Source organism: Oncorhynchus gorbuscha, unplaced genomic scaffold, assembly GCF_021184085.1.
Source record: "Oncorhynchus gorbuscha isolate QuinsamMale2020 ecotype Even-year unplaced genomic scaffold, OgorEven_v1.0 Un_scaffold_390, whole genome shotgun sequence".
NCBI lineage: Eukaryota > Metazoa > Chordata > Actinopteri > Salmoniformes > Salmonidae > Oncorhynchus > Oncorhynchus gorbuscha.
Window position 1 is genome coordinate 286,694 of NW_025745238.1, and position 24,438 is coordinate 311,131.

The 24,438-nt window shown below is 47.5% G+C and overlaps 2 protein-coding genes across 2 annotated transcripts; both read left to right on the top strand.

The window, feature by feature from the left end:
• Positions 1-871: 871 nt before the first annotated feature.
• Positions 872-5,995, top strand: prrg4 (proline rich Gla (G-carboxyglutamic acid) 4 (transmembrane)). Its single transcript, XM_046333345.1, has 7 exons — positions 872-1,140; positions 1,799-1,914; positions 2,038-2,201; positions 2,290-2,317; positions 2,709-2,850; positions 3,225-3,407; positions 4,341-5,995. Exons 2-7 carry the CDS (start codon positions 1,803-1,805, stop codon positions 4,366-4,368), a joined length of 657 nt encoding a protein of 218 aa, XP_046189301.1. The 5' UTR covers positions 872-1,140; positions 1,799-1,802; the 3' UTR covers positions 4,369-5,995.
• A 117-nt stretch (positions 5,996-6,112) lies between these two features.
• On the top strand, positions 6,113-24,315 carry qser1 (glutamine and serine rich 1). Its single transcript, XM_046333344.1, has 13 exons — positions 6,113-6,691; positions 10,667-10,767; positions 12,342-12,491; positions 12,865-16,167; positions 16,448-16,758; positions 17,077-17,193; positions 17,306-17,439; positions 17,539-17,756; positions 17,917-18,054; positions 20,702-20,799; positions 20,895-21,041; positions 21,284-21,379; positions 23,979-24,315. Exons 1-13 carry the CDS (start codon positions 6,585-6,587, stop codon positions 24,117-24,119), a joined length of 5,061 nt encoding a protein of 1,686 aa, XP_046189300.1. The 5' UTR covers positions 6,113-6,584; the 3' UTR covers positions 24,120-24,315.
• Positions 24,316-24,438: the final 123 nt, after the last annotated feature.

Below are 24,438 nucleotides of genomic sequence, written 5' to 3' on the forward strand. Positions count from 1 at the left end.
ACAGGGATCTTTTATGACAGAGTGTGGCACAAGGAAGGTTGTCTTTTCGAGAACACACACCTCTGCTCTTCTGTGTGCTGAGAGGAGCATGAACCTGTGGGTTTTAACCTGGCTAATTTATACACTCATATTGAAAGGGCACAGGCAGCATTGTGGATACCACAAAGAGCACTCTGGATAAAATGCTTAGCCATTTGGGGTGAAATATTACATGCACAGGTTTTTTTTTCCATTAAGAGGTCGTTAAACTCGGCTATCCTAGTCAATCCCGGTAAGTCTCAGGGATAAAGGTCAATTTACTGAGACAGGTCGCGAGGCAGACACATTAAGAATCCAGGCCATGACGTCATGGTCGCAAAAGGAAATGTGCGTCACTTGAACAGGTCTTGTGGAAAACTGGGACACATCCGTTAGATTCAGAGAGGACATGTTTCCCTTTCTACAACGTGTAATACAATGTTTAGTACAATATATGCCTCTGGCCTCTCTTAGATATGGACTTGTGTTTTCTTTTAAATAAATATTACAACAAAGGTCAATTGAGAGTGGAAACCAAGCCTTACAGTAGAATGGGATTTCATGTTTTGGTGTGACATTACATGGTATTTTTAGCCACAATGACATCCATTAGTTCCCACACTTCCCTGATTGTGACGTGCCTGTTTCGACAGTGGAGCATGAGTAGGCATATCCCTTTCAATTAATAATATATCTGTTCATTTGTTCTAAGCTAAATGTAAAGTAGACGTTTTTAAAGGCTCTGGGAAATCTACTACTCTACTTGATTCACTCCTGTGCCGATTCTCTCTTGTTTAGTGGTTTCAAGTGCCCCCTTGTGTTTTTACTGAACTGTAGATCAGTGTATCCAGGTGAAAAGCTTGATTAGTCAGGTCTGTACAGGTAGGTAACTACTACAGAACAGGAGGTGAGCTCACATCTCTTGGGAGTAAAAGAAAATGTAAAAAAAATGTGTTGCGAGTAAACAGAAACCTCGCGCTTCCTGGAATATTCTACTTGTATTGATTTAACGAATTATAATATTTCGTAATGCGGTGTTGTTGATTGTAGACGATACGTGTTCTGAGTGTTTTTATAAGGAAATATAACATCAAACACAGCTGTTATCGGCGAACGTTCAAGGTAGGTGGTTTCATTTCAGTTTCACCTGTCAACAATCAATGTCATTCATACCTGCTCAGTAACTTCATTTCGTGCAGTAGCCTGTTTTCTTCCACTCTTGGATTTGACACGTTTTAAAGTGAAAGGTGCACTATGTAGAAATTGTTCTGCCATTTCCTTGTTGCTAAAATTCTAATAGTTCGCCAAGTATAGTGTGGAGAATCATTGTATCATCGAAACCGCTGTGAAATATAATTTTACATAACCAAAAATATAGTATTTTCAGCTGTTTGAAGCTGGTGTACGAAACCTAAAGTAAAAGAGTTTAAAAAACGACATTTTTAAGAACAGGAAGCATATAAATAAAGCACATAGAACAGATCTACCGCTTATTAGACTTGCTTTCAATGAGAATTACAGATCTACAATTCATACTTTATATACGAATTTGTTCGGGTCACCCAAAAAGTGACGTTTCAGTGTGAACAATTTAAGGTGTAAAATTAAAACTCACGTTTTTAAGGAAAGAATTGCTAAGCAATCAACAGATAAACCGTATAGGCTTCTGAACAGCTTTCTGGTGAAAACTGGGTGTGTCTTGTTGTCACTAACTTGTGAAATGCACGTTGTAACTTCTTATCTAATCTCCTATGACCTATGATCAAATCATTATCCGCAGGTGAATGGCGATGCTTTTGCATTTATTCATACTGTATCAACTGCTTCCCTGTGGAAACTTTGCTTGTATGAGAAAGTTATTACACACCACAGGGACAGCGGACCAGTCAAAAGAAGGTGAGACATGAGTTTCCAAACATCTTCAAATAAAATGTTGTTATATTTCTAAATTATGGTATTAACGTATTGTGTTTAAAAGTTTGCATAATTTTATTCCACTCATGTGATTGAGTCCCCTAGTTTTCATGCAAGAGGAGCAGGCAAATGCATTCTTAGGACGCCATCTATTGGCCAACCGATTTGACTTTGAGCTCTTCACTCCTGGGAATTTGGAGAGGGAGTGCTTTGAAGAAGTCTGCAGCTACGAGGAAGCACGAGAGGTCTTTGAAAATGTCCCTCAGACTGTAAGTGATGCTGAGATGGTGATCAGGCAGAATTTGTGTGGTAGGCCCAGTCTCATGAACCTGATGTTGTCTTTATGTAACTTTGCAGGATGACTTCTGGAAAAAGTACACAGAGGGTAAGAGAAGTATGGCTAAGTATATCTACTTGTATGTCGCAGGTCAACTATTTTCCAATCTACTACAGACTTTTCTAACGACACTGATGGGTACAGGGTGGTGGAAGACACCCTCAATCAGGAGGACGAAATGCAAAACCTAATGCAGCCTATCGCCCAGCGGTTCAACTCAGGCCCTTCAGTTCTGCAGTCCAGTTTATTTTCTCCTTGACAGGTTTATTAGTCCATAAATGTTACAGGATGGCTGGAGAGAAACCTGGTTACAGTCTAGTTTTTAAAAAAGCACCATACACTGTGACTCTTAAGGAGAGTTAGGAGCATATTTAGGAATCTTGCAGTGTGTCATACATGCAAAAATACTTCAGTTGGTTGTTTTTGTGTGATCCCACAGGTGAGGACACGCGGCCATCGCGGCTGGATGTGACTGCCCTGCTTGTGGGTCTGATCGCGGCAGGGGTGGCCATCGTCATCTTCGGCCTGTTGGTCTGGTACTTCTGCAAGGGGAGTTGTAAGGATAACCTCTCACGTGCAGGGTGAGTTAGATGAGGGGCATTATGTTGACTGAATGACAGTGGTCACTGGATCAATAGTTTGATTAAGATCAAATGTTATTTGTCACATGCGCCGGATAGAACAGGTGTAGACTTTACTTATGCTTACTTTACAAACCCTTAACCAACCATGCAGTTTTAAGAAAAATAAGGGTTGAGGAAAATATTTGCTAAATAAACTAAAGTTTAAATGTAAAAAAATAAAACACAGAGTCTATATATAGATGGGTCAATGTGCAGTGTTACAGGTTAGTCGAGGTAATTGAGGTAATATGTAGATAGGGGTAAAGGTGTGTGTGTGTATACGCACACATTCTTCAAAGGGATACGGCATCATTCCTGACTGTCTCTTCCAGCTCTGTTAGGGTGCGTCAAAGGCGTAGTAATGCCTCGCTGATCATGCGGAGACTGGATGAGGTCTCTCTGCAGCCTGTGCTCCTGCCCCCGCCGGAGGAGATTGACCCCCCAGGCCTGCCCTCCTATGAGGACGCCATCGGCAAATCCGGAACGCACGACGCCCCACCTCCTCCTTACCCTGGGTATACACACGCATGCTCATGTACACACACACACACATGATTGTGCCGGTTGCTGCAGAGGAGGTCAAAGGGGAGTTTAAAAAATAAATGATTATTTTACCTTTATTTAACCAGGTAGGCTAGTTGAGAACAAATTCTCATTTACAACTGCGACCTGGCCAAGATAAAGTAAAGCAGTGTGACACAAACAACAACACAGAGTTACACATAGAATAAACAAATGCACAGTCAATAACACAATAGAAAAAATCTATATACAGTGTGTGCAAATGAGGTAAGATTAGGGAGGTAAGGCAATAAACAGGCCGTAGTGGTGAAGTAATTACATTTTAGCAATTAAACACTGGAGTGATAGATGTGCAGAAGATGAATGTGCAAGTTGAGATACTGGGGTGCAAAGATAAAAAACAATATGGGGAGGAAGTAGATGGATGGGCCATTTACAGATGGGCTATGTACAGGTGCAGTGATCTGTGAGCTGCTCTGACAGCTGATGCTTAAGAGTGAGCGTTGCCGACGTAAAATGGCTACCTAGTTAGCTGTGCGGGCTACTAGTGTTCAATCGGTGACGTCACTCGCTCTGTGACCTTGAGCTGGTTTCCTTTGCTCTGCAAGGGCCACTGCTTTTTTTGAGTGGCAGGTAATGATGCTTTGTGGTTAACAGTTGTCGATGGGTTCAGTGTCCTCCCTGGTTCGAGCCCAGGTTGTGGGAAGGAGATTGACACAACCAACACTGTTACACACACACCCCCAAAACTTGCTCTACCTATCTGAATTGAATTATAACTACAAAAATGTTCATACATTAAAAATATTTTTCAAAACATTTTTTGTACAATTTTTGGCTTATTATTTTGGTTTATAGACAGTAGGGATCTTTCTAACCTTGCCTTGTTAGGTGAACAACATGTTTACTTTGTTTCTTTCCCACAGGTCTCAACCTGGAAGTATTCGACGATAGCATCTTTGACCTCGCTGGATGACTGTCTCCATATTGAGCATCATCAAATGCTACTAAAGAGGTTTAGATCTATTTACTTTACATGGTTGTTCTCCCCCATGCATGTTCAACATGTGATTTTATTGGATTGTAATACCTTGTGATAATTGTAGATCTGTGTGACTGATTACCTCTTCCATTACCTGCAATTTGAGATGTTTAGCATATTTATCTATTTGTACAAATGTTTAGCATATTTATCTATTTGTACAAATGTTTAGAAATTCTTCTGCATGTGCCAAAATTGATTTATTCCTCATCACTTTATTCCTCACTTTTGAGTTGGACCTACTTTAACCCATAACAACAAGTGAGGTAATAGTTAACATGATACATCTTAGTTTAACTGTAACCTGTCAACTGCTCTGCTTTTATGAATGGGAAATGAAGCATGAGAAACCGTATTGAGTATATAACAGTGTCGGCTGCTGAGGGGAGGATGGATCATAATAATAGCTGGAATGGCGTGAATGGAATGGCATCAAGCACATGGAAACCATGTTTAATATCATTCAACTGACTCCGCTCCAGCCATTACCACGAGCCCATCCGCCCCAGTTAAGGTGCCACCAACCTGTGGTGTACACACAAGTCTGCCTACTACTGTAACCTGTTGGTTAATGACACAATATGAGCATGGTGTTAGGACAGACTGAGAGAATTGACACTTCCAATTTCTATGAATCATATTAGATACAGGTACCTGTACAGGTACATATTAGGTACAGTGGCTTCTAAAAGTATTGGGACAGTGACAATTTTTTTTGTGAGAAAGTTAGATGCACAAATATCATCATAGTTGTATCATTTCAAAACCAAAGTACATAGACAGAATGTGTCACTGTTCCAATACTTTTGGTGCTCACTGTATGTGTTGTAACTGCTCAAGTAGACTGTGTGAGTTTGATGAAATCACACTCAGTGCTTGACTTGGACTGAAATACTATATGTGCCGGTACTCATTTACCTGTACTGTTGTTTATATAATTTATATTATATATTTTATATGTATGTCTGTGCAGGAACACTGCAATACTTTTGAGCTAATATTCTATATGCGGTGCAGAAACTGAAGCAATAGAACATAGTTGGTGCTGGTACTCAGTTCCAGTGAGCTGCTGCCCACGACAAACATGGATCACATGCTATTGTGAGTGTCCCAGGAAGTCTCTGCTCTTTTCTGAAGCTCCATTCATTAATGAAGAAGAAACATATCCATGATATTTAATGAAGTGCCTGTTAAATTGTCATAACAGGGTGCACTTTTTTTTAGGGTTTTACAACCACAGGTTGGGATAATTCTGTTTTTATTTCTGGACACTGTTGGGTAGTGGGCTGTTTCTTTACCCATTCATTTGTAAAATAGGATACTGAATTAATACTGCTCACATCTGAGCATGACTTCTGTAAGGATTAGGAGGTATATTATCACAGAGATCTATGAACGATGTCAATGGTGAGGTTGACATCATGGGACAATGGACTGTATGTGTGCTGATGATGCTTGGTTTGACTGATTGTGTACTTTAAGTCTATGAAACATGTTAACTATCAGAGGATCATTTCATAAATTGACATTTTAATGATTGTCTTGTCTCTGAGGAATGTTTGAATGGTGAAGTGTTAATGTTTACAGCAAAACCAAAAGCTATCATTATTTTGATCATTAAATTGTCTGCAAATATGATTTCTTACATAATTCTGTGACCGTGCAAAGGTTAAAAAAAAGTCTGTGCAAAGGTCGTGTTAAAAATATATGATCAGTGATATGACTGACTATTGATGTCATTTCAGACAGGTAAAAACATTTCACAGAAAGAAATATTGCTCCATTATTATACTGAAGGAAAATTATGAGAAAGAACTCTTCCAAATCAAGCAGGGTTGGCGGTGCATCATGGGAAATAAACCAACATGGGGACCTGATCCAAGTACCAAACCACCATGCAGTGCCTGCACAGTTTTTGATTAAGGAAAACGAACAATGATTATCATCATAACCTCATGCTAAAGAAACGAGGTTATAAAGTTTCAGGACTAAACCGCTGAACTTGACGGCGCCTAGTAATCTATGGTCCGGGAGAATGTGATTGTTTTGTCCGGCGCCGCGCTCGTATGTGTCCCTACTGCTTCACAAAGCGCCATCGGGGAAGTGCATCACTCCCAGCCTTCGACGGATGATGGACCGGAATTACCCGAATTCCAGTTTCGCAGACCCGCTGGCTCCACCAGCACAGACCGTAGCCTGGGCCTATGAGCGGAGCACCGCAAGCATAAAGCCAAGGTAAATGAGATGAAGGAGAGGGCGGGTCACCTTTCACGGAAAATTCCGGTGATGGAAGGCCTAGCACAACAAACAGAAATGTGACGAGCTTTTAAAGTTAACGCGTCGTGTTATGGAACAATTGGGTCGAGGGCTTGACATATGAATATAAAGTTACTGATCATTCATTGAACAGAGTTTTGTAAATGTTGGACACTCCTAAAATCTGTAGCACGCCATCAGCTACGTAGCTATGTTGCACGTTAATTGTCAATATGCACAATTAACTATCTACATGCAAGAATGCAATTATGTCGAATAGTTCAATCAATTATTCGATCGTTTAGAATGAACCATATTTAACTAGGAAAGAAGTCGCCAGACAGATCCGCTTAATCACACTGATGTACGGGTATATTTGCATAGCTAACTAGATAAGTTGTTGCGCGTAAGGTTGTCAAATCCGAGGTGTTTAATTCTCTGATAAACTGGTCATTGACATGGTCTCACATTTTAGGAAGTAGCTTGACTGGTTGGATTCTGTTTTGACTGAAGGTGAAGTCCCAGAAAGACGGGTGTTTTGTACAGTTTGTTGACAGCTGTCTGACGTCTACATCCTGGTCAACTCTGAATGTTTACTTCTTCAGAGCATCGCTGTCATTTGACCATTGAACAAAATGATGAATATGAAAGTCGTGCTTGTCACATGTATATTCGGAAGGCTCAGTGGTGTGGTTGATAATGTGTATTTTTTGGTCCACTCTCTGTGTGGAGTTAACCTGAATTGCCTGTTAAAATATCCTGTTTTATAAATGGATAGCGCTGAAAATGTGGGACACCAGCTGCCCTAGTTATGGTATCTGCTGAGTACAGACACACAGCGAGAGACTAAATGAAGTTAGTCCGTGCTGTAACAGTTGATCAGATATGTGGATATTGAGGTTGTCTTTAGCTAAACCTTAACTACCTGTTTTCGGACATTAAGTTGAAACACATTTGACAGAATCATGTCTCTCGTCTTGGCAGACTGGGCTCTGCAACTCATTTCCATCTGGATGAAGAAAGGAGCCCTCGTTAGTGGTGTGAGTGGGAATCTCTGTCCAGACATGAACTGTGGAGCCCCACACAGTGCCTCTGGGGGGCTGTTCCACCCACCCTCCCCCTTCCACCTCCCACCCCCAGCGTCTGAGGAGACAGGGAGAAGTAAAGGGAGAGCGAGGGGCTGGTTAGAGATCAGTCACTTCTCAGGTTATGGAGGGAAACTGAGATTGACACACTTAGGGGGGAGCGTGAGGTCTTGTTTTAACCTACTCACCAGCACATGTTTAGTTGAACAGTTTTAGGGGTAGGTAAGTTAAATCAGGGAAGGTAGTATATCAGACAGGTGGGTTTTTAAACAGTTTTTTTTTTTTTACGGTGAAGCTGTTCGTACTAGTACTATGTCATTACATTATGAAAGTAGGCTAGACTGAACATGCTTGAAGCCTGTTCCTGAGTTCTCTCTCCAACTGCTCATTGTCCCTGTGACTGTTCTAGCCTCCAGGAAAAAGGACTTGGCCAGCGTCTGTCTTTAGAGAGAATGGTTGATTCACTCTAGAAAATACACTATCCCACTCAGGGAGGAGGTGGAGATCACCACCTCCTCATCATCCCTGAGTGAGATAATGTCTTCCTGACCTTTTCACTTTCTCTTGTCTGTGTGAAAGCACCAGCGTTTTGGTTGGTTCCTCCAAACTGATCAGTGAGAATCAGTGTTTTGGTTGGTTCCTCCAAACTGATCAGTGAGAATCAGTGTTTTGGTTGGTTCCTCCTAACTGATCACAGTGAGAATCCGTGTTTTGGTTGGTTCCTACAAACTGATCAGTGAGAATCAGCGTTTTGGTTGGTTCCTCCTAACTGATCACAGTGAGAATCCGTGTTTTGGTTGGTTCCTCGAAACTGATCAGTGAGAATCAGCGTTTTGGTTGGTTCCTCCTAACTGATCACAGTGAGAATCCGTGTTTTGGTTGGTTCCTCCAAACTGATCATAGTGAGAATCAGCGTTTTGGTTGGTTCCTCCAAACTGATCAGTGAGAATCAACTCAGGGAATTTAGCTTTGACTTGGGTCCTAGTTCGTGACTAGCTTATCTCTCCCTCACCCTTTTATTGCAGATTAGTAGGGCTGTGTTAGTGAAACACAGGGACAGAGCGAGAGAAGCAGATGAGATGACTCCCAGCTGAGCGTCCCCCCCCCCCCAGTTTGTCTCCTGACTAGAACATCAGTCAGTCTGCTCTGTGTTCATCGCACCGAGACATCTCGTATTATCTGAATAATAGGAAATGGGACATGTTCAGCTCCATTTTGTTACCATGTGATGAACAGACTGACTCGTTCTGGGGTCTTTTGGGTGGGGGGGGGGGGCTGTGACGATATCAGTATAACAATATTTCTTTGATAGCGAAAATAAAAACATGAAGCAGACAACTCTTTGGTACTTTAAAAACCTGCTGTATGTAAAATATTGTGAGCTACAGATGGAAAATAAATAAATGTGAGTCTGGATAATGTTTGCTTCCAACATTAGGACTGTTTTCCTAAAAAGGTTAAATCCGCTTCGCGTTTTGTTTCCTTGTCAAGCTACTAATAAGTATTGTATCGTACCGGCCCTAGTTGTTTTTACCACATGTTTTGATGGAAAGTAGTAGCTAGCTAGCTGATTGTACAGGGCCTTTCATTCTCAAGTTCTTATACTGACAAGGCTGTTTTGATGGAAAGTAGTAGCTAGCTAGCTGATTGTACAGGGCCTTTCATTCTCAAGTTCTTATACTGACAAGGCTGTTTTGATGGAAAGTAGTAGCTAGCTAGCTGATTGTACAGGGCCTTTCATTCTCAAGTTCTTATACTGACAAGGCTGTTTTGATGGAAAGTAGTAGCTAGCTAGCTGATTGTACAGGACCTTTCATTCTCAAGTTCTTATACTGACAAGGCTGTTTTGATGGAAAGTAGTAGCTAGCTAGCTGATTGTACAGGACCTTTCATTCTCAAGTTCTTATACTGACAAGGCTGGTTTGATGCTCCAGTGAATTGTAAAGTGCGGAATTAAAGTTTCATTGGATGCAAATATAACCTAAGGTTCATAAAGTCTGTCCTCTTAAAACGTCTCGCTCTCTGTTCTTCTTCTGCCTCCACTTCTGTGTGTGGGTTAGGCCTTTGTAGGTTTCAAGACTGAGGCCGACATAAAAATATCCCAGAGCTCTCATTCATAACCCTGTTATGACTTGTAAACAATCTCCTCACCCTGCTTGGGTTCCCCTGTACCGTGTACATGAATAATGAACCTCTGGCCATGCCAGTCTCTTTGTGTCACTCTGGGGGGCTGTGGAAAGGGCATGAGAGAGCACCAGCTGGTTGTCTAGCTACACTGACACTATTCATGACAGTGCAGGTTGATAGTGCTGCATGTTACCCTGCGGTAGCTCAGCTGTGAGCAGGGAACAACAAGTGTGTCTGCTCTCATGTTGTGTGTGATCCCTGTTTAGTACAGCAGTCTTCATATGAGCTCGTCTGACACCCTGTTATAATCAATACTAGTGTTTCCATAAAAAATAATGTGTCATGTTTGAGTTCTGTCAACGTATATCATTTTATAATATGTTTAACTCCGTTTCTAATGTTGAACAAATAATAACCTCTGATGTGAATTGTAATATTATCAATGGGTGAGAGATTCTTTATATATCAAATGAGACCCGTCCTGCACCACATTTTTAAGGGCCTCCATTGTGCCTGACACACTTTTGTAAGCTTGCATCATGGGCCTATAAATACCGTCTGAGTCTCTGTGTGACAGGGCAAGGTCCAGGGGGCTGACAGGGGCACAGTGTGCTGTTGTGATGGTGGTCACACCGTGTTGTTGATGTATGGAATACACTTGTCTGGTTTAGTGCCTCAGGCATGGTGAGGTTGCACAGTAAAGGTGCAAAATGTGTGTGTGTGTGTGTGTTCCTTTCCGCAGTGCCAGTTATGGTGCCACACACCTGGAGTCGGAGCTCCTCCATCGGCAGACCTACGCCTGCACCCAGCTGCCCACCTACACCACTACCCATCACCCTACAGGTAAGATTTAATAAAGGACTACGAGACTTGTTTTTTGAACTGTAGAGGGCTGCCACTCTGTGTTATTGGAGGAAGACCATTAGGAGAATGTTACTGCGCCTGCATCAGTAACCGGTCATGTCTAGATGGCTGCCACTCTGTGTTGTTATTGGAGGAAGACCATGAGGAGAATGTTACTGCATCAGTAACCGGTCATGTCTAGAGGGCTGCCACTCTGTGTTGTTATTGGAGGAAGACCATGAGGAGAATGTTACTGCGCCTGCATCAGTAACCGGTCATGTCTAGATGGCTGCCACTCTGTGTTGTTATTGGAGGAAGACCATTAGGAGAATGTTACTGCACCTGGTCCTTCTGTAGCTCAGTTGGTAGAGCATGGCTCTTGTAACGCCAGGGTAGTGGGTTCGATCCCCGGGACCACCCATACGTAGAATGTATGCACACATGACTGTAAGTCGCTTTGGATAAAAGCGTCTGCTAAATGGCATATATAGTAACCGGTCATGTCTAGAGGGCTGCCACTCTGTGTTGTTATTGGAGGAAGACCATTAGGAGAATGTTACTGCACCTGCATCAGTAACCGGTCATGTCTAGAGGGCTGCCACTCTGTGTTGTTATTGAAGGAAGACCATTAGGAGAATGTTACTGCATCAGTAACCGGTCATGTCTAGAGGGCTGCCACTCTGTGTTGTTATTGAAGGAAGACCATGAGGAGAATGTTACTGCATCAGTAACCGGTCATGTCTAGATGGCTGCCACTCTGTGTTGTTATTGAAGGAAGACCATTAGGAGAATGTTACTGCATCAGTAACCGGTCATGTCTAGAGGGCTGCCACTCTGTGTTGTTATTGAAGGAAGACCATTAGGAGAATGTTACTGCACCTGCATCAGTAACCGGTCATGTCTAGAGGGCTGCCACTCTGTGTTGTTATTGGAGGAAGACCATGAGGAGAATGTTACTGCATCAGTAACCGGTCATGTCTAGATGGCTGCCACTCTGTGTTGTTATTGGAGGAAGACCATGAGGAGAATGTTACTGCGTCTGCATCAGTAACCGGTCATGTCTAGATGGCTGCCACTCTGTGTTGTTATTGGAGGAAGACCATTAGGAGAATGTTACTGCGTCTGCATCAGTAACCGGTCATGTCTAGAGGGCTGCCACTCTGTGTTGTTATTGGAGGAAGACCATGAGGAGAATGTTACTGCGTCTGCATCAGTAACCGGTCATGTCTAGATGGCTGCCACTCTGTGTTGTTATTGGAGGAAGACCATGAGGAGAATGTTACTGCGTCTGCATCAGTAACCGGTCATGTCTAGAGGGCTGCCACTCTGTGTTGTTATTGGAGGAAGACCATTAGGAGAATGTTACTGCGCCTGCATCAGTAACCGGTCATGTCTAGATGGATACAACTTTTGTCAAATTTGACATTTTTTCAGCGAACCCGTTTCTTAACCTAATTCACCTAACCTGCTCCGAAAAGTACATTTTTGACACAATCTGTATCCCTTCTAGACATAACCTCATGACATGTTCTCTGTCTCTCTTCACTGCCTCCCCCTTCTTCCACCTCTCCCAGGTCTGTCGGGGGGGTTTGACTCAGGCACGAACACTACTGAGACCTCTGTCATGAACTTCCTGTCGGCCATGGAGTCTAGAGCCCTGCAGCAGGCTGGTCCTGTCGGGGCCTCTCTGCTCCCCCCCTTTAGGACCACCACGTGGCAGACCGGTGAGGCCACACACAGTATATACACACACACCAAATGGCTGCCATTTTGCACACTCAGTTTTGAGTGTTGTGAATTATTTGTTGTCGATTTATGAATTGTTTTGTGCGTCATGAATTCCAAAGAAAATGACATTTTGAATTGAGGCACCAGGCTGGTTTCAGTTGGGAAATGAGACCTGTATCCATTCCACTCAGTTCATATATTAGACATAGTTGGCCTTGTTCTCTTTCTACCTCTCTCATGTTTGGTTCATCTGTCGTGTGTGATCTGTGTTATCGGCTTGTTTTTGTCTATAATTTTGTATTTTGTTTGGATGTGAACTTGCCCGAAGAATTATCTTTTCATCTTTCTTTGTTTTTTTCTCTCACTTAGGCGCCAACCCCACCACAGAGCTGTTCCTCACCGGTGCCCTTCCTACCGGCGCCACATTCCCCTACCCTGCCCCCCTCTCCTCTTATCAGCACCCTAGTGCCTTCCCCTCGCGGAGCTACGCCACCAGCCCCTCCCTGGCCCTCCAGGACCACGCCTTCAGCACCTCCACCAACGGCCTGCTCTCCTCCCACCTCGACCCCCTGCTGCAGCTTAAACCCAGCCAGGCCACGCTACCTACCTCCCTGGCCTTCGACCGCCTCCCCACCCCCTCCCTGGGCACCGCCCTCCCTCCCCAGTCATCCACATATCGCTCGGCCCAGGAGTCGGCCCCTCACCTCCTGCAGCCCCAGTTTGGGCTACTGCCCTTGGCTACCCAGTCAGCCCCCCAGCCTTACGGGGTGCCCGTCTTCTCGGGCTCCATCGAGAGAGCACTCCAGCGGGAATGTAGTGTGATCAAGCACCACCAGAGGCCTTCTAGCAGCAGCCACGCTGTCTCGGAGCAGCTGCCTGGCTTGCAGCATTCCCTGCAGGGCTACCTCGGCTCAGGCAGCGGGCAGGGGGATGGCTCCTTCCAGCAGGACCCCTCGAGGCAGACCACAGTGCCCTGCAGCACCTCCATGGGGACGGACTCCTCCCAGGGGGTCAACGGTGCGCAGCAGCCTAAGACGGGTGTGCAATCTCAGGCCTACCCCTCCTCCATCCCCTCCCCCTCTGGGTACTGCTCGTCCTCCACGGGTGCCAAGACTAAAGACTGTTCTTCCAAACTGGCCCCAGATGGCGGACCCCAGTCACAGGGTGGCTCTCCAGAGAGCTACCCCTCCCCAGGGCAGGGGCCTGGGTTGAAGCATGGTTCGGTGATTGCCAGCCAACAGACTCAGCCATACACATCGGCCCCGCTGCCCAGTCTGCTGTCCACTCTCAGCCACTCTCAGAGTTACATCACCTCCCAGGCTTACTCCTCTTCCTCCTCAGACCTCCTCAGGCCTTCTCTCTATAAGACTCTGCCCTCCTTCTCTGGCCATTCAGGCAATGTAGCGTCTGTCAGTCAGTCCCTGGTCTACTGCTCCAGCCCTGGGCAGAGCCAGGAGGATGTGGGCCAGTACGGAGCCCAGGTTCAGGGCCTGTGTCTGGGCAACCCCTCTCAGAGCTCCCCTGCCAGCCACTCTCAGGGTGCCCCTAACGTGAGCTACCTGTCTCAGGGGCAGGCTTCGGTCACTCAGTCTCAGAGCTACGCCGCAGGACAATCCCTCAGCGCCCACTACCCCTCCGCCAGCGCCCAGAGGTTACCCACATCAATATCGGGCCAGGGCTACACCCCCTTCTCTTCAGCCCCTCCCCTCGCCTTACAGAACAACTGCAGATCCTCAGTACAGGACCTAAAGCCAGCCTACTGCAAACTGAAACTGGAAGGAGAGATCCCCATCCAGGACCTCCAGGCTCTCCAGCAGGTCTCTTTAGAAACCTCCAGCCTGGGGGGAAGTGACAATGTGGTCTACGTAGTCTCCAAAATGGATGACCGTTACAACACTCAGAGTGTGATCCGGAGCAACTCGCGAGCTGAAGACCAGCTCATGGGCCCAAAGACTAGGATCAACGCCCAGCTCATGTCTTCCCATGAGGAGCTCAAACAGCACTCACTCCTGCTCAAAGGGCCCGAGCCACGGCAACAAAATCACCAGGCCAACGCCCAGTCTGCCCTGAACCACACCCAGAACCAGTACATCAGGGTCCCCAACTCTCAGGTTCTACTGGAGCCTAATCGGGACCAGCAGATGGTCCTGATCCAACAGCCTCTCATCCACTGTGGTCTCAACCCTTCCAAGGTACAGCTGACCCCGGGGTCAGGCCAGGTCCAGTACCTTCACATGGAGGGAGATCATCTGATCAGTGTTAGCCTTAATGGCAGCCAGAGCCAGCCTGGGGCAGTAGGACAGAACACCATCACGGACTCCTCCATACTGCACCTCTCTTCGCCAAAAGACCCTTACAGCCAGTCGACCAATCAGCAGCAGTCGCAGGACGCCAAACACCATTTTGCCCTGAGCTCCATCTGCTTCCCAGAGTCCATGCTGCTGGCGGACGAGAGGAACATCCTGTCCAACGTGGAAGACATCCTGGCTGCCACGGCAGCCGCCTGCGGTGTCACGCCGCAGGACTTTGTCAAAGCCACGTCCGGCGCTGCTGAGGGCGGCATGCCCGACACCAAGGGTCATTTCCAGACTGGGGACACCAGACACCAGTCACCTAGTTTCTCCTCTTCATCTTCCCAGACCTCCATCATCACCAACACTAACTCTCATAACACCATGACCCTGACACTCAATGGCTCTCCTATGACCTCAGACGGACACCAGTTTCCTGAAGGGGAGGGGCATCTGGGGCAACAGTACTCAATGTCACACTCGCACACCACTGTAGTTGACCCCAGGCACGACATGGGCGCCGACAAGGGTTTGCTACGGAAGCCCGGAGACGAGCCAAACAACATTTCACCCAAAGGACAGTCTGTTTACCCTAGCAACAGGGCCGATGGCAACCCCAACGGAGGCCACTCTGAGAATGAGTACCACCTGGCTGGCCTGGGGTACGACCCCTCAGGGAACCTCAACAGAGGCAAGGCCAATAAGCAGAACCCCAAAGGGTCCAAAGTCATCAAGAGAGAAGACGGCCTTGACGAGTGTCCCTCTGACTGCTTTGTCAACCCCAAAAAGAGGGTGCGCTCCAAGGCTTCGGCCAAGCCACCCGTTCCAGAGGAAGAGAACATCCAACCAAGGAAAAAGACAGTCCAGGCCAAGAGGCAGAACTCCCGGGGCAGCGACCCCACCAGTTCCCCCTCCACCTCGGAGGCGGCCTACGACAGCTACCAGCAGCAGGAGAGGATGAGGCAGAAGATCCGTGAGGTGGAGGAGCAACAGCCAGAGGTCAAAACAGGCTTCATCGGCTCCTTTCTGGACTTCCTCAAGTCAGGTCCCAAACAGCACTTCTCCTCATCCCCCGTACGGACCCCCAGTCGCTCCCGCAGGCCCTCGGCTTCATCCAAGCGGCCACTGTGCGCCATACCGCCTCTACCTCTGAAAATACAACCGCCATCAGCCCCGTTGATAGGCGATGAGGGCCTTGGGGTTGCGGGGAGCTCTCAGCAGCAGCGTCTGGAGGAAGAGCTCCAGAAGAACCTGGAGACACTGCCATCGTTCAGCTCGGACGAGGATGAGAGCAGCGCTGGAAAGAACCAGGCCCTCCAGAACAGCATCAGCTCAGCCCTGTCGGCCCTGGACGAGCCCTCAGACAGGACACACAAAGCGGGTAAACAGGGATGGGCTGCCCCCACAAGCCCTTAGGATTCAGTCATCTGGTTGGTTAGTTATCAGTGTAGTGTGAGACAGCATTGTGCCCTGATTGGATACCATTTAAATAAAATGCTTTGTTTTTTTATCTCCAAAAACATTTCCATAAATCAAGGAAAATATGGCTTAGGGCATTCATTAGTACCCATATTAATTCCAGTAGTTACATTTAACATCTAATACCCTAACCTCTATCTCCTCTCCCTTCTCCCTCTCTTCTCTCCCTTCTCAATCAACAGACAACAGACTCTCCAACTCTCCCCTGAAGCCAGACCAGGCTCTCAGCATGTCTCACTCAGCCTCCAAAGCCCAGGAGCAGCAGACGGCTGCACCGAAGGAGTCCTCGACAACCGTCTTGTCATCATCGGTGACTGGGTCGTCGGGGCAGGAGGGGGCGAAACCGGCGCCCCCAGGCCAGCTGGCCGTCCAGCTGACCAGCGTGGCCATAGAAGGACTGACGGACGAAGAACTGTCGGACAGCGGAGGAGAGGGCATGTACCGCGAGAGGGACGAGTTTGTGGTCAAAAACGAGGACACCGGGAGCCTGAAGGTGGGAGGGATGGGAGGGGATTTGTGTGAAACCTTGGCAGAGATTCACATTTTTCTTTTTTCCCCTAATGCATTTAGTCCAGATATATAAAACATATTTATGTCTCTCTCTCCTTGTTTGTCTATGGTTTGTTCTATTGATCCATGCTGGGACTTGTTCTACTCGTGTGTGTGTGTGTGTGTGTGTGTGTGTGTGTGTGTGTGTGTGTGTGTGTGTGTGTGTGTGTGTGTGTGTGTGTGTGTGTGTGTGTGTGTGTGTGTGTGTGTGTGTGTGTGTGTGTGTGTGTGTGTGTGTGTGTGTGTGTGGTGGTTTGTGTAGGTGACATTGACAGCCGGACAGGAACCCCCAGCCATCTGGAAGGTCCAGAAAGCTCTGCTGCAGAAGTTTGTCCCTGAGCTGAGGGACTGCAAGAGAGTGTTCTCAGCCACTAACAGTGTAAGGACAGGTGTACATCTGATTAGACATGCATGCACATTCACACACTACTCATGAACACACACACACACTCACAGATGATGATTAGTGTGTGTGTCTACATCCGTTCTAGTATCTGGGCTACTTTGGAGACGCTAAAACCATGTACAGGAGGGTGTATGTCAAGTTCCTGGACACGGTCAACAAGAAGGAGTACGTCCGGGTCTGCAAGCGCAAACCCCGCTGCAAGCCCATGTCCTCCATGAGGTACTGATATCTGTTCCGTTACTTATTTACCTCAATCTGTCTCATCTTCATCCTTCTGAATCTGGTTTCATTCATTTCTACCTTCATTCTCTCCTCCAGAGGCTCTCAGGCGAAGACACTGCTCGGTCTGAAGACTCCTCCCCGCTCAGTGAACTCTGACCCTCTCGCCACGCCCACATCACAGAAGTCCCAGTCCAAGCCCCGCACCAAGCAGCCCAAGACCAAGGCAGAGCCCCCGCCCAAGAAGAGGAGGAAGTGGAAGGAGTACTCTCCGTCTCCCTCCGAGTCCTCTCCTGAGGATGAGGCTGAAGACGATGGTGAGGGTTGATGCTTTAGAGGGCCTACATTTAGGCTCATTCCCATGGGTTTGATGACTTGATGGAGCTCTGCAACTTCCTCTGTTATGTGCTGTTTTATCTCTGGTTCTTCCCTCGTTCCCTCTGTTAATTCCCTCTGTCTTTTCTCTCTCTGTCTCAGAGTTCACTCCTCCAGTGCCGTTTTCCTCTCGGTTCCTCAACACCAGGACCATGAAGGAAACGTTTAAGAGCTTTGTAGAGCTGCTGATCAGCGTCGCCCTGGATGCAGACGTGATGAGCGCTCTGGAGAGGGAGAACGGTGGGTATCAAATCAAATCAAATTTATTTATATAGCCCTTCGTACGTCAGCTGATATCTCAAAGTGCTGTACAGAAACCCAGCCTAAAACCCCAAACAGCAAACAATGCAGGTGTAAAAGCACGGTGGCTAGGAAAAACTCCCTAGAAAGGCCAAAACCTAGGAAGAAACCTAGAGAGGAACCGGGCTATGTGGGGTGGCCAGTCCTCTTCTGGCTGTGCCGGGTAGAGATTATAACAGAACATGACCAAGATGTTCAAATGTTCATAAATGACCAGCATGGTCAAATAATAATAAGGCAGAACAGTTGAAACTGGAGCAGCAGCACAGTCAGGTGGACTGGGGACAGCAAGGAGCCATCATGTCAGGTAGTCCTGGGGCACGGTCCTAGGGCTCAGGTCAGTTGAAACTGGAGCAGGAGCATGGCCAGGTGGACTGGGGACAGCAAGGAGTCCTCATGTCAGGTAGTCCTGGGACATGGTCCTAGGGCCCAGGCCAGTTGAAACTGGAGCAGCAGCATGGCCAGGTGGACTGGGGACAGCAAGGAGTCATCATGTCAGGTAGTCCTGGGGCATGGTTCTAGGGCTCAGGTCCTCCGAGAGAGAGAAAGAAAGAGAGAAGGAGAGAATTAGAGAACGCACACTTAGATTTACACAGGACACCGAATAGGACAGGAGAAGTACTCCAGATAAACAAACTGACCCTAGCCCCCCGACACATAAACTACTGCAGCATAAATACTGGAGGCTGAGACAGGAGGGGTCAGGAGACACTGTGGCCCCATCCGAGGACACCCCGGACAGGGCCAAACAGGAAGGATATAACCCCACCCACTTTGCCAAAGCACAGCCCCCACACCACTAGAGGGAAATCTTCAACCACCAACTTACCATCCTGAGACAAGGCCGAGTATAGCCCACAAAGATCTCCGACACGGTACAACCCAAGGGGGTGGGGGGGGGAACCCAGACAGGCCGACCACAACAGTGAATCAACCCACCCAGGTGACGCACCCCCCAGGGACGGCACGAGAGAGCCCCAGCAAGCCAGTGACTCAGCCCCCGTAACAGGGCTAGAGGCAGAGAATCCCAGTGGAAAAAGGGGAACCGGCCAGGCAGAGACAGCAAGGGCGGTTCGTTGCTCCAGAGCCTTTCCGTTCACCTTCCCACTCCTGGGCCAGACTACACTCAATCATATGACCCACTGAAGAGATGAGTCTTCAGTAAAGACTTAAAGGTTGAGACCGAGTTTGCGTCTCTGACATGGGTAGGCAGACCGTTCCATAAAAATGGGTATACCCCCAACAGGGGGAGAGGGGGATGGTTGGTACCCGGGCCCCCCTTCCAGCATTGGTGAACATCCCGCGTCCCTCCTGTGCGCGTACCCGCCACATCTATTTCTATGGGAACAACCGCTGTTCATGAAACGTGCTGTTCACACCCCTCTTGTTGGTGGAGAGAACATTTTGTAGTTTTTAAGCTTATTTCCTGCATTTCTATACATTATGTCATGGGGTGCAAAGAAAATTGTTCGTTTTTCAATCAAAATTTCTTGCAATTGTATACATTTTACCATGTCTAATGTGTTTGTGATATTTGAGTGAGAAAAAATGACAACTATCTATGGGCTATAAAACGTTAGCTGACATGGGCTAGTTATTCTAGACATTTCTGCCAAGTTGTAAATAGATCTCTAAGGTATATAATGACTAACATGACAAGAGGAACTGATGATGCAATACCCAATTTCTGCATTCTACTGTTACAACTTTCAACAGTCACATGAAAGCCAGACTGAGTTCCTTAAACAAAGATTTGGGAACGACTGCCATAGGGGGGTTAGGGACGGAGAAAGGTGTATTCACGGAGGAGTAATCAGGTCGGGCATACCTGAGGGGGGACGGAGACCGGTGTATTCACGGAGGAGTAATCAGGTCTGGCATACCTGAGGGGGACGGAGACCGGTGTATTCACGGAGGAGTAATCAGGTCTGGCATACCTGAGAGGGGACGGAGACAGGTGTATGCACGGAGGAGTAATCAGGTCTGGCATACCTGGAGGGGGTGGAGACCGGTGTATTCACGGTCAGGTCTGGCATACCTGAGGGGGGGTGGAGACCGGTGTATTCACGGAGGAGTAATCAGGTCTGGCATACCTGACTGGGGAGAGAGAGAGAGGGGACGGAGACAGGTGTATTCACGGAGGAGTAATCAGGTCTGGCATACCTGAGGGGGGACAGAGACAGGTGTATTCACAGAGGAGTAATCAGGTCGGGCATACCTGAGGGGTGGTGGAGACAGGTGTATTCACAGAGGAGTAATTAGGTCGGGCATACCTGAGGGGTGGTGGAGACCGGTGTATTCACGGAGGAGTAATCAGGTCTGGCATACCTGAGGGGGGACAGAGACAGGTGTATTCACAGAGGAGTAATCAGGTCTGGCATACCTGAGGGGGACAGGAGACCGGTGTATTCACAGAGGAGTAATCAGGTCTGGCATACCTGAGGGGGGACAGAGAGAGGGGACGGAGACCGGTGTATTCACGGAGGAGTAATCAGGTCTGGCATACCTGAGGTGGGAGAGAGGGGAAGGGAGTGGAATAGTTGTTTGTAGAATTTAGGAAGCTGATCACATTGTTTCTGGGGTTCAGATGAGCTGTTGCTGCCCCACATGAAGAAAGTGGACAGGATGATCTGGGACAACAGGAGACGCCTGCTGCCCAGACTACGAGTGGGACAATTCTTTAAGGTTTGCGTTTTAGCATTCTCCTGAAAATAAATATAGGCCTCTGCCTTCCTCAACAACCTTTAATTGAGTACCTCTCACATGGTCTCTGTCCTCAGACTGCGCTGGACAGCTTCCCAGAGATCTCCGTGGTAACAGAGCTCAACAAGGATGGGGAGACTCCAGCCTTTAAGGTGCGGCTCAGTGGGAAGGCCTACAACAGGAAGAACATGAAGCCTTCCAAGTCCCCCAGCAAACTGCCCCTGGTAAGAGGCTCTATGCTGACACTGCTATTTACAGTGCAGGCCGGAGGGAAAGAAGGAGCCCTTTCTGGTTTTGTCCAGTAGAGGGCGTCCTGCACTCAGTTTGTGTCTCTGATGCAACATGTTTCTGTGACTGCTGGATGTGAATGCATTTAGTTTTTGATGCTTACTTGACCAAACTGTGAAGTCTGCAGAGAGTGTTTAGGAAAATGTAGTGTAATGAACTGTGTTCTCTCTGTCTCTAGGAATACACAGTGGACCAGCAGAAACCACAGTGGTTCTCCCTCTACCATTCTCTACAGCATTACAAGTACCACACATACCTCATGTGTCAGGAGGAGGTGAGACAGCACTCTGTGTCTCTGTGATTGGCAGAGTGTGACCACATGTCCCTGCATGTTGGTCCTTTGTCCTGCAAGCAAACAATCATGTTCCACATTTGATCAAATGATTAAAACTCCCTCCCACCAGAATACACTGTCGCCCAAAGTCATCCCGTTGTCCCACATTTGGGTATTTTAAATGTGGTCACCCTGGTGGGGGCATGCATGTGCACTGTTGGTCTACATTGACCTCGGTCTAAACAATACACACTAACCAGCTGTCTAGTTGGTCCACATTGCCCTCAGTCTAAACAATACACACTAGCCAGCTGTCTAGTTGGTCCACATTGCCCTCAATCTAAACAATACACACTAGCCAGCTGTCTAGTTGGTCCACATTGCCCTCAGTCTAAACAATACACACTAGCCAGCCTCAGTTTCATGTTCAGTTTCTTCAAGGCGTTCTCCCTATAGCGGTCTAAACGATACACACTAGCCAGCTGTCTATTGGTCCACATGCCCTCAGTCTAAACAATACACAGCCAGCTGTCTATCCACATCTCAGTCTAAACAGGTCCCGGTCTTCTGCCCTCAGTTAAACTACACAGCTAGCCAGCTGTCATTGGTCCACATTGCCCTCAGTCTAAACAATACACACTAGCCAGCTGTCTAGTTGGTCCACATGAGTCTCCACCTTAACCAGCTGTCTAGTTGGTCCACTTGCAGTCTAAACAATACACACTAGCCAGCTGTCTAGTTGGTCCACATTGCCCTCAGTCTAAACAATACACACTAGCCAGCTGTCTAGTTGGTCCACATTGCCCTCAGTCTAAACAATACACCCTAGCCAGCCAGTTGGTCCACATGTCCTCAGTCTAGTTGGTCTAGTTGGTCCACATTGCCCTCAGTCTAAACAATACACACTAGCCAGCTGTCTAGTTGGTCCACATTGCCCTCAGTCTAAACACACCTAGCCAGCTGTCTTGTTCAGTTTCCACATTCTCCAGTTGCCAGCTGTCATTGGTCCACATTGCCCTCAGTCTAAACAATACACACTAGCCAGCTGTCTAGTTGGTCCACATTGCCCTCAGTCTAAACAATACACCCTAGCCAGCTGTCTAGTTGGTCCACATTGCCCTCAGTCTAAACAATACACACTAGCCAGCTGTCTAGTTGGTCCACAGTCTAAACAATACACCTAGCCAGCTTGACCTCAGTCTAAACAATACACCCTAGCCAGCTGTCTAGTTGGTCCACATTGCCCTCAGTCTAAACAATACACCCTAGCCAGCTGTCTAGTTGGTCCACATTGACCTCAGTCTAAACAATACACCCTAGCCAGCTGTCTAGTTGGTCCACATTGCCCTCAGTTAAACCTCAGTCTAAACAAAACAATACACACTACCAGCCTAGTTGGTCCACATTGCCCTCAGCCAGCTGTCTAGTTGGTCCACATTGCCCTCAGTCTAAACAATACACCCTAGCCAGCTGTCTAGTTGGTCCACATTGCCCTCAGTCTAAACAATACACCCTAGCCAGCTGTCTAGTTGGTCCACATTGACCTCAGTCTAAACAATACACCCTAGCCAGCTGTCTAGTTGGTCCAGCTCAGTACACCTAGCCAGCTGTCTAGTTGGTCCACATTGACCTCAGTCTAAACAATACACCCTAGCCAGCTGTCTAGTTGGTCCACATTGCCCTCAGTCTAAACAATACACCCTAGCCAGCTGTCTAGTTGGTCCACATTGCCCTCAGTCTAAACAATACACCCTAGCCAGCTGTCTAGTTGGTCCACATTGCCCTCAGGTTAAACAATACACACTAGCCAGCTGTCTAGTTGGTCCACATTGCCCTCTGGCTAACCTCCAACGTGATGTTTTGACTGCAGAACGGAGACGCCGTATCAGCAATGACCACTGAGTGTCATGTTCAGATTAGAATAGTATTGAACCTAGGTTATCTCTTCAGTAACAACCCCTCTATATGTGTAATTGTTTGCGGCTTGCGCCTTTGTCAGGCAATATAATATAATAATATAATAATAATAATATATGCCATTTAGCAGACGCTTTTATCCAAAGCGACTTACAGTCATGTGTGCATACATTCTACGTATGGGTGGTCCCGGGGATCGAGCCCACTACCCTGGCGTTACAAGCGCCATGCTCTACCAACTGAGCTACAGAAGGACCACCTTCAATATGTCACGCCCTGGGCAGTGAGGGCCCTGGGCAGTGAGGGCCCTGGGCAGTGAGGGCCCTGGGCAGTGAGGGCCCTGGGCAGTGAGGGCCCTGGGCATGGTTTGGTTGCACAACTCTAACCCATGACAGGCATACAACTGTTGTGTGCTACCAGGGTTGTTTAGTTGGCACGAAACGGAAGAGAACGGCCTGAGGAGTGAGACTCCTGTTGCAGACGGGAGTCCAACAATCGTCAATCAATCAAATGTATTTATAAAGCCCTTTTTTACATCAGCTGATGTCACAAAGTGCTGTACAGAAACACTGGTGTGGTTGATGTGGGTTGGTTTGTGGTTGACGTGTGGGTTGTTTTGTGGTTGACGTGTGGGTTGTTTTGTGGTTGACGTGTGGGTTGTTTTGTGGTTGCTGTGTTGCAGATTGCGTCATTGCGGGTGCAGGCTGGTGACATGGGGCAGGAGGAGACTGTGCAGCTGTGCATGAGGAACGGAGCCTGGGTGGAGGGCCTGTTCGACCGCTTCGGAGAGCTCCTCAACCAGGTGCAGCAGGCCTGCCTATAGCACGGACTAAGAGGGAGAGGGAGAGCTGGAGGGAGAGAGGCCTGCCTGTAGCACAGACTGAGAGAGAGCTGGAGGGAGAGAGGCCTGGCTATAGCACAGACTAAGCGAGAGAGAGCTGGAGGGAGAGAGGCCTGCCTATAGCACATACTAAGAGGGAGAGAGAGAGTGAGCTGGAGGGAGAGAGACCTGCCTATAGCACGGACTAAGAGGGGGAGAGGGAGGGAGGGAGAGAGGCCTGCCTATAGCACGGACTAAGAGGGGGAGAGGGAGGGAGGGAGAGAGACCTGCCTATAGCACGGACTAAGAGGGGGAGAGAGCT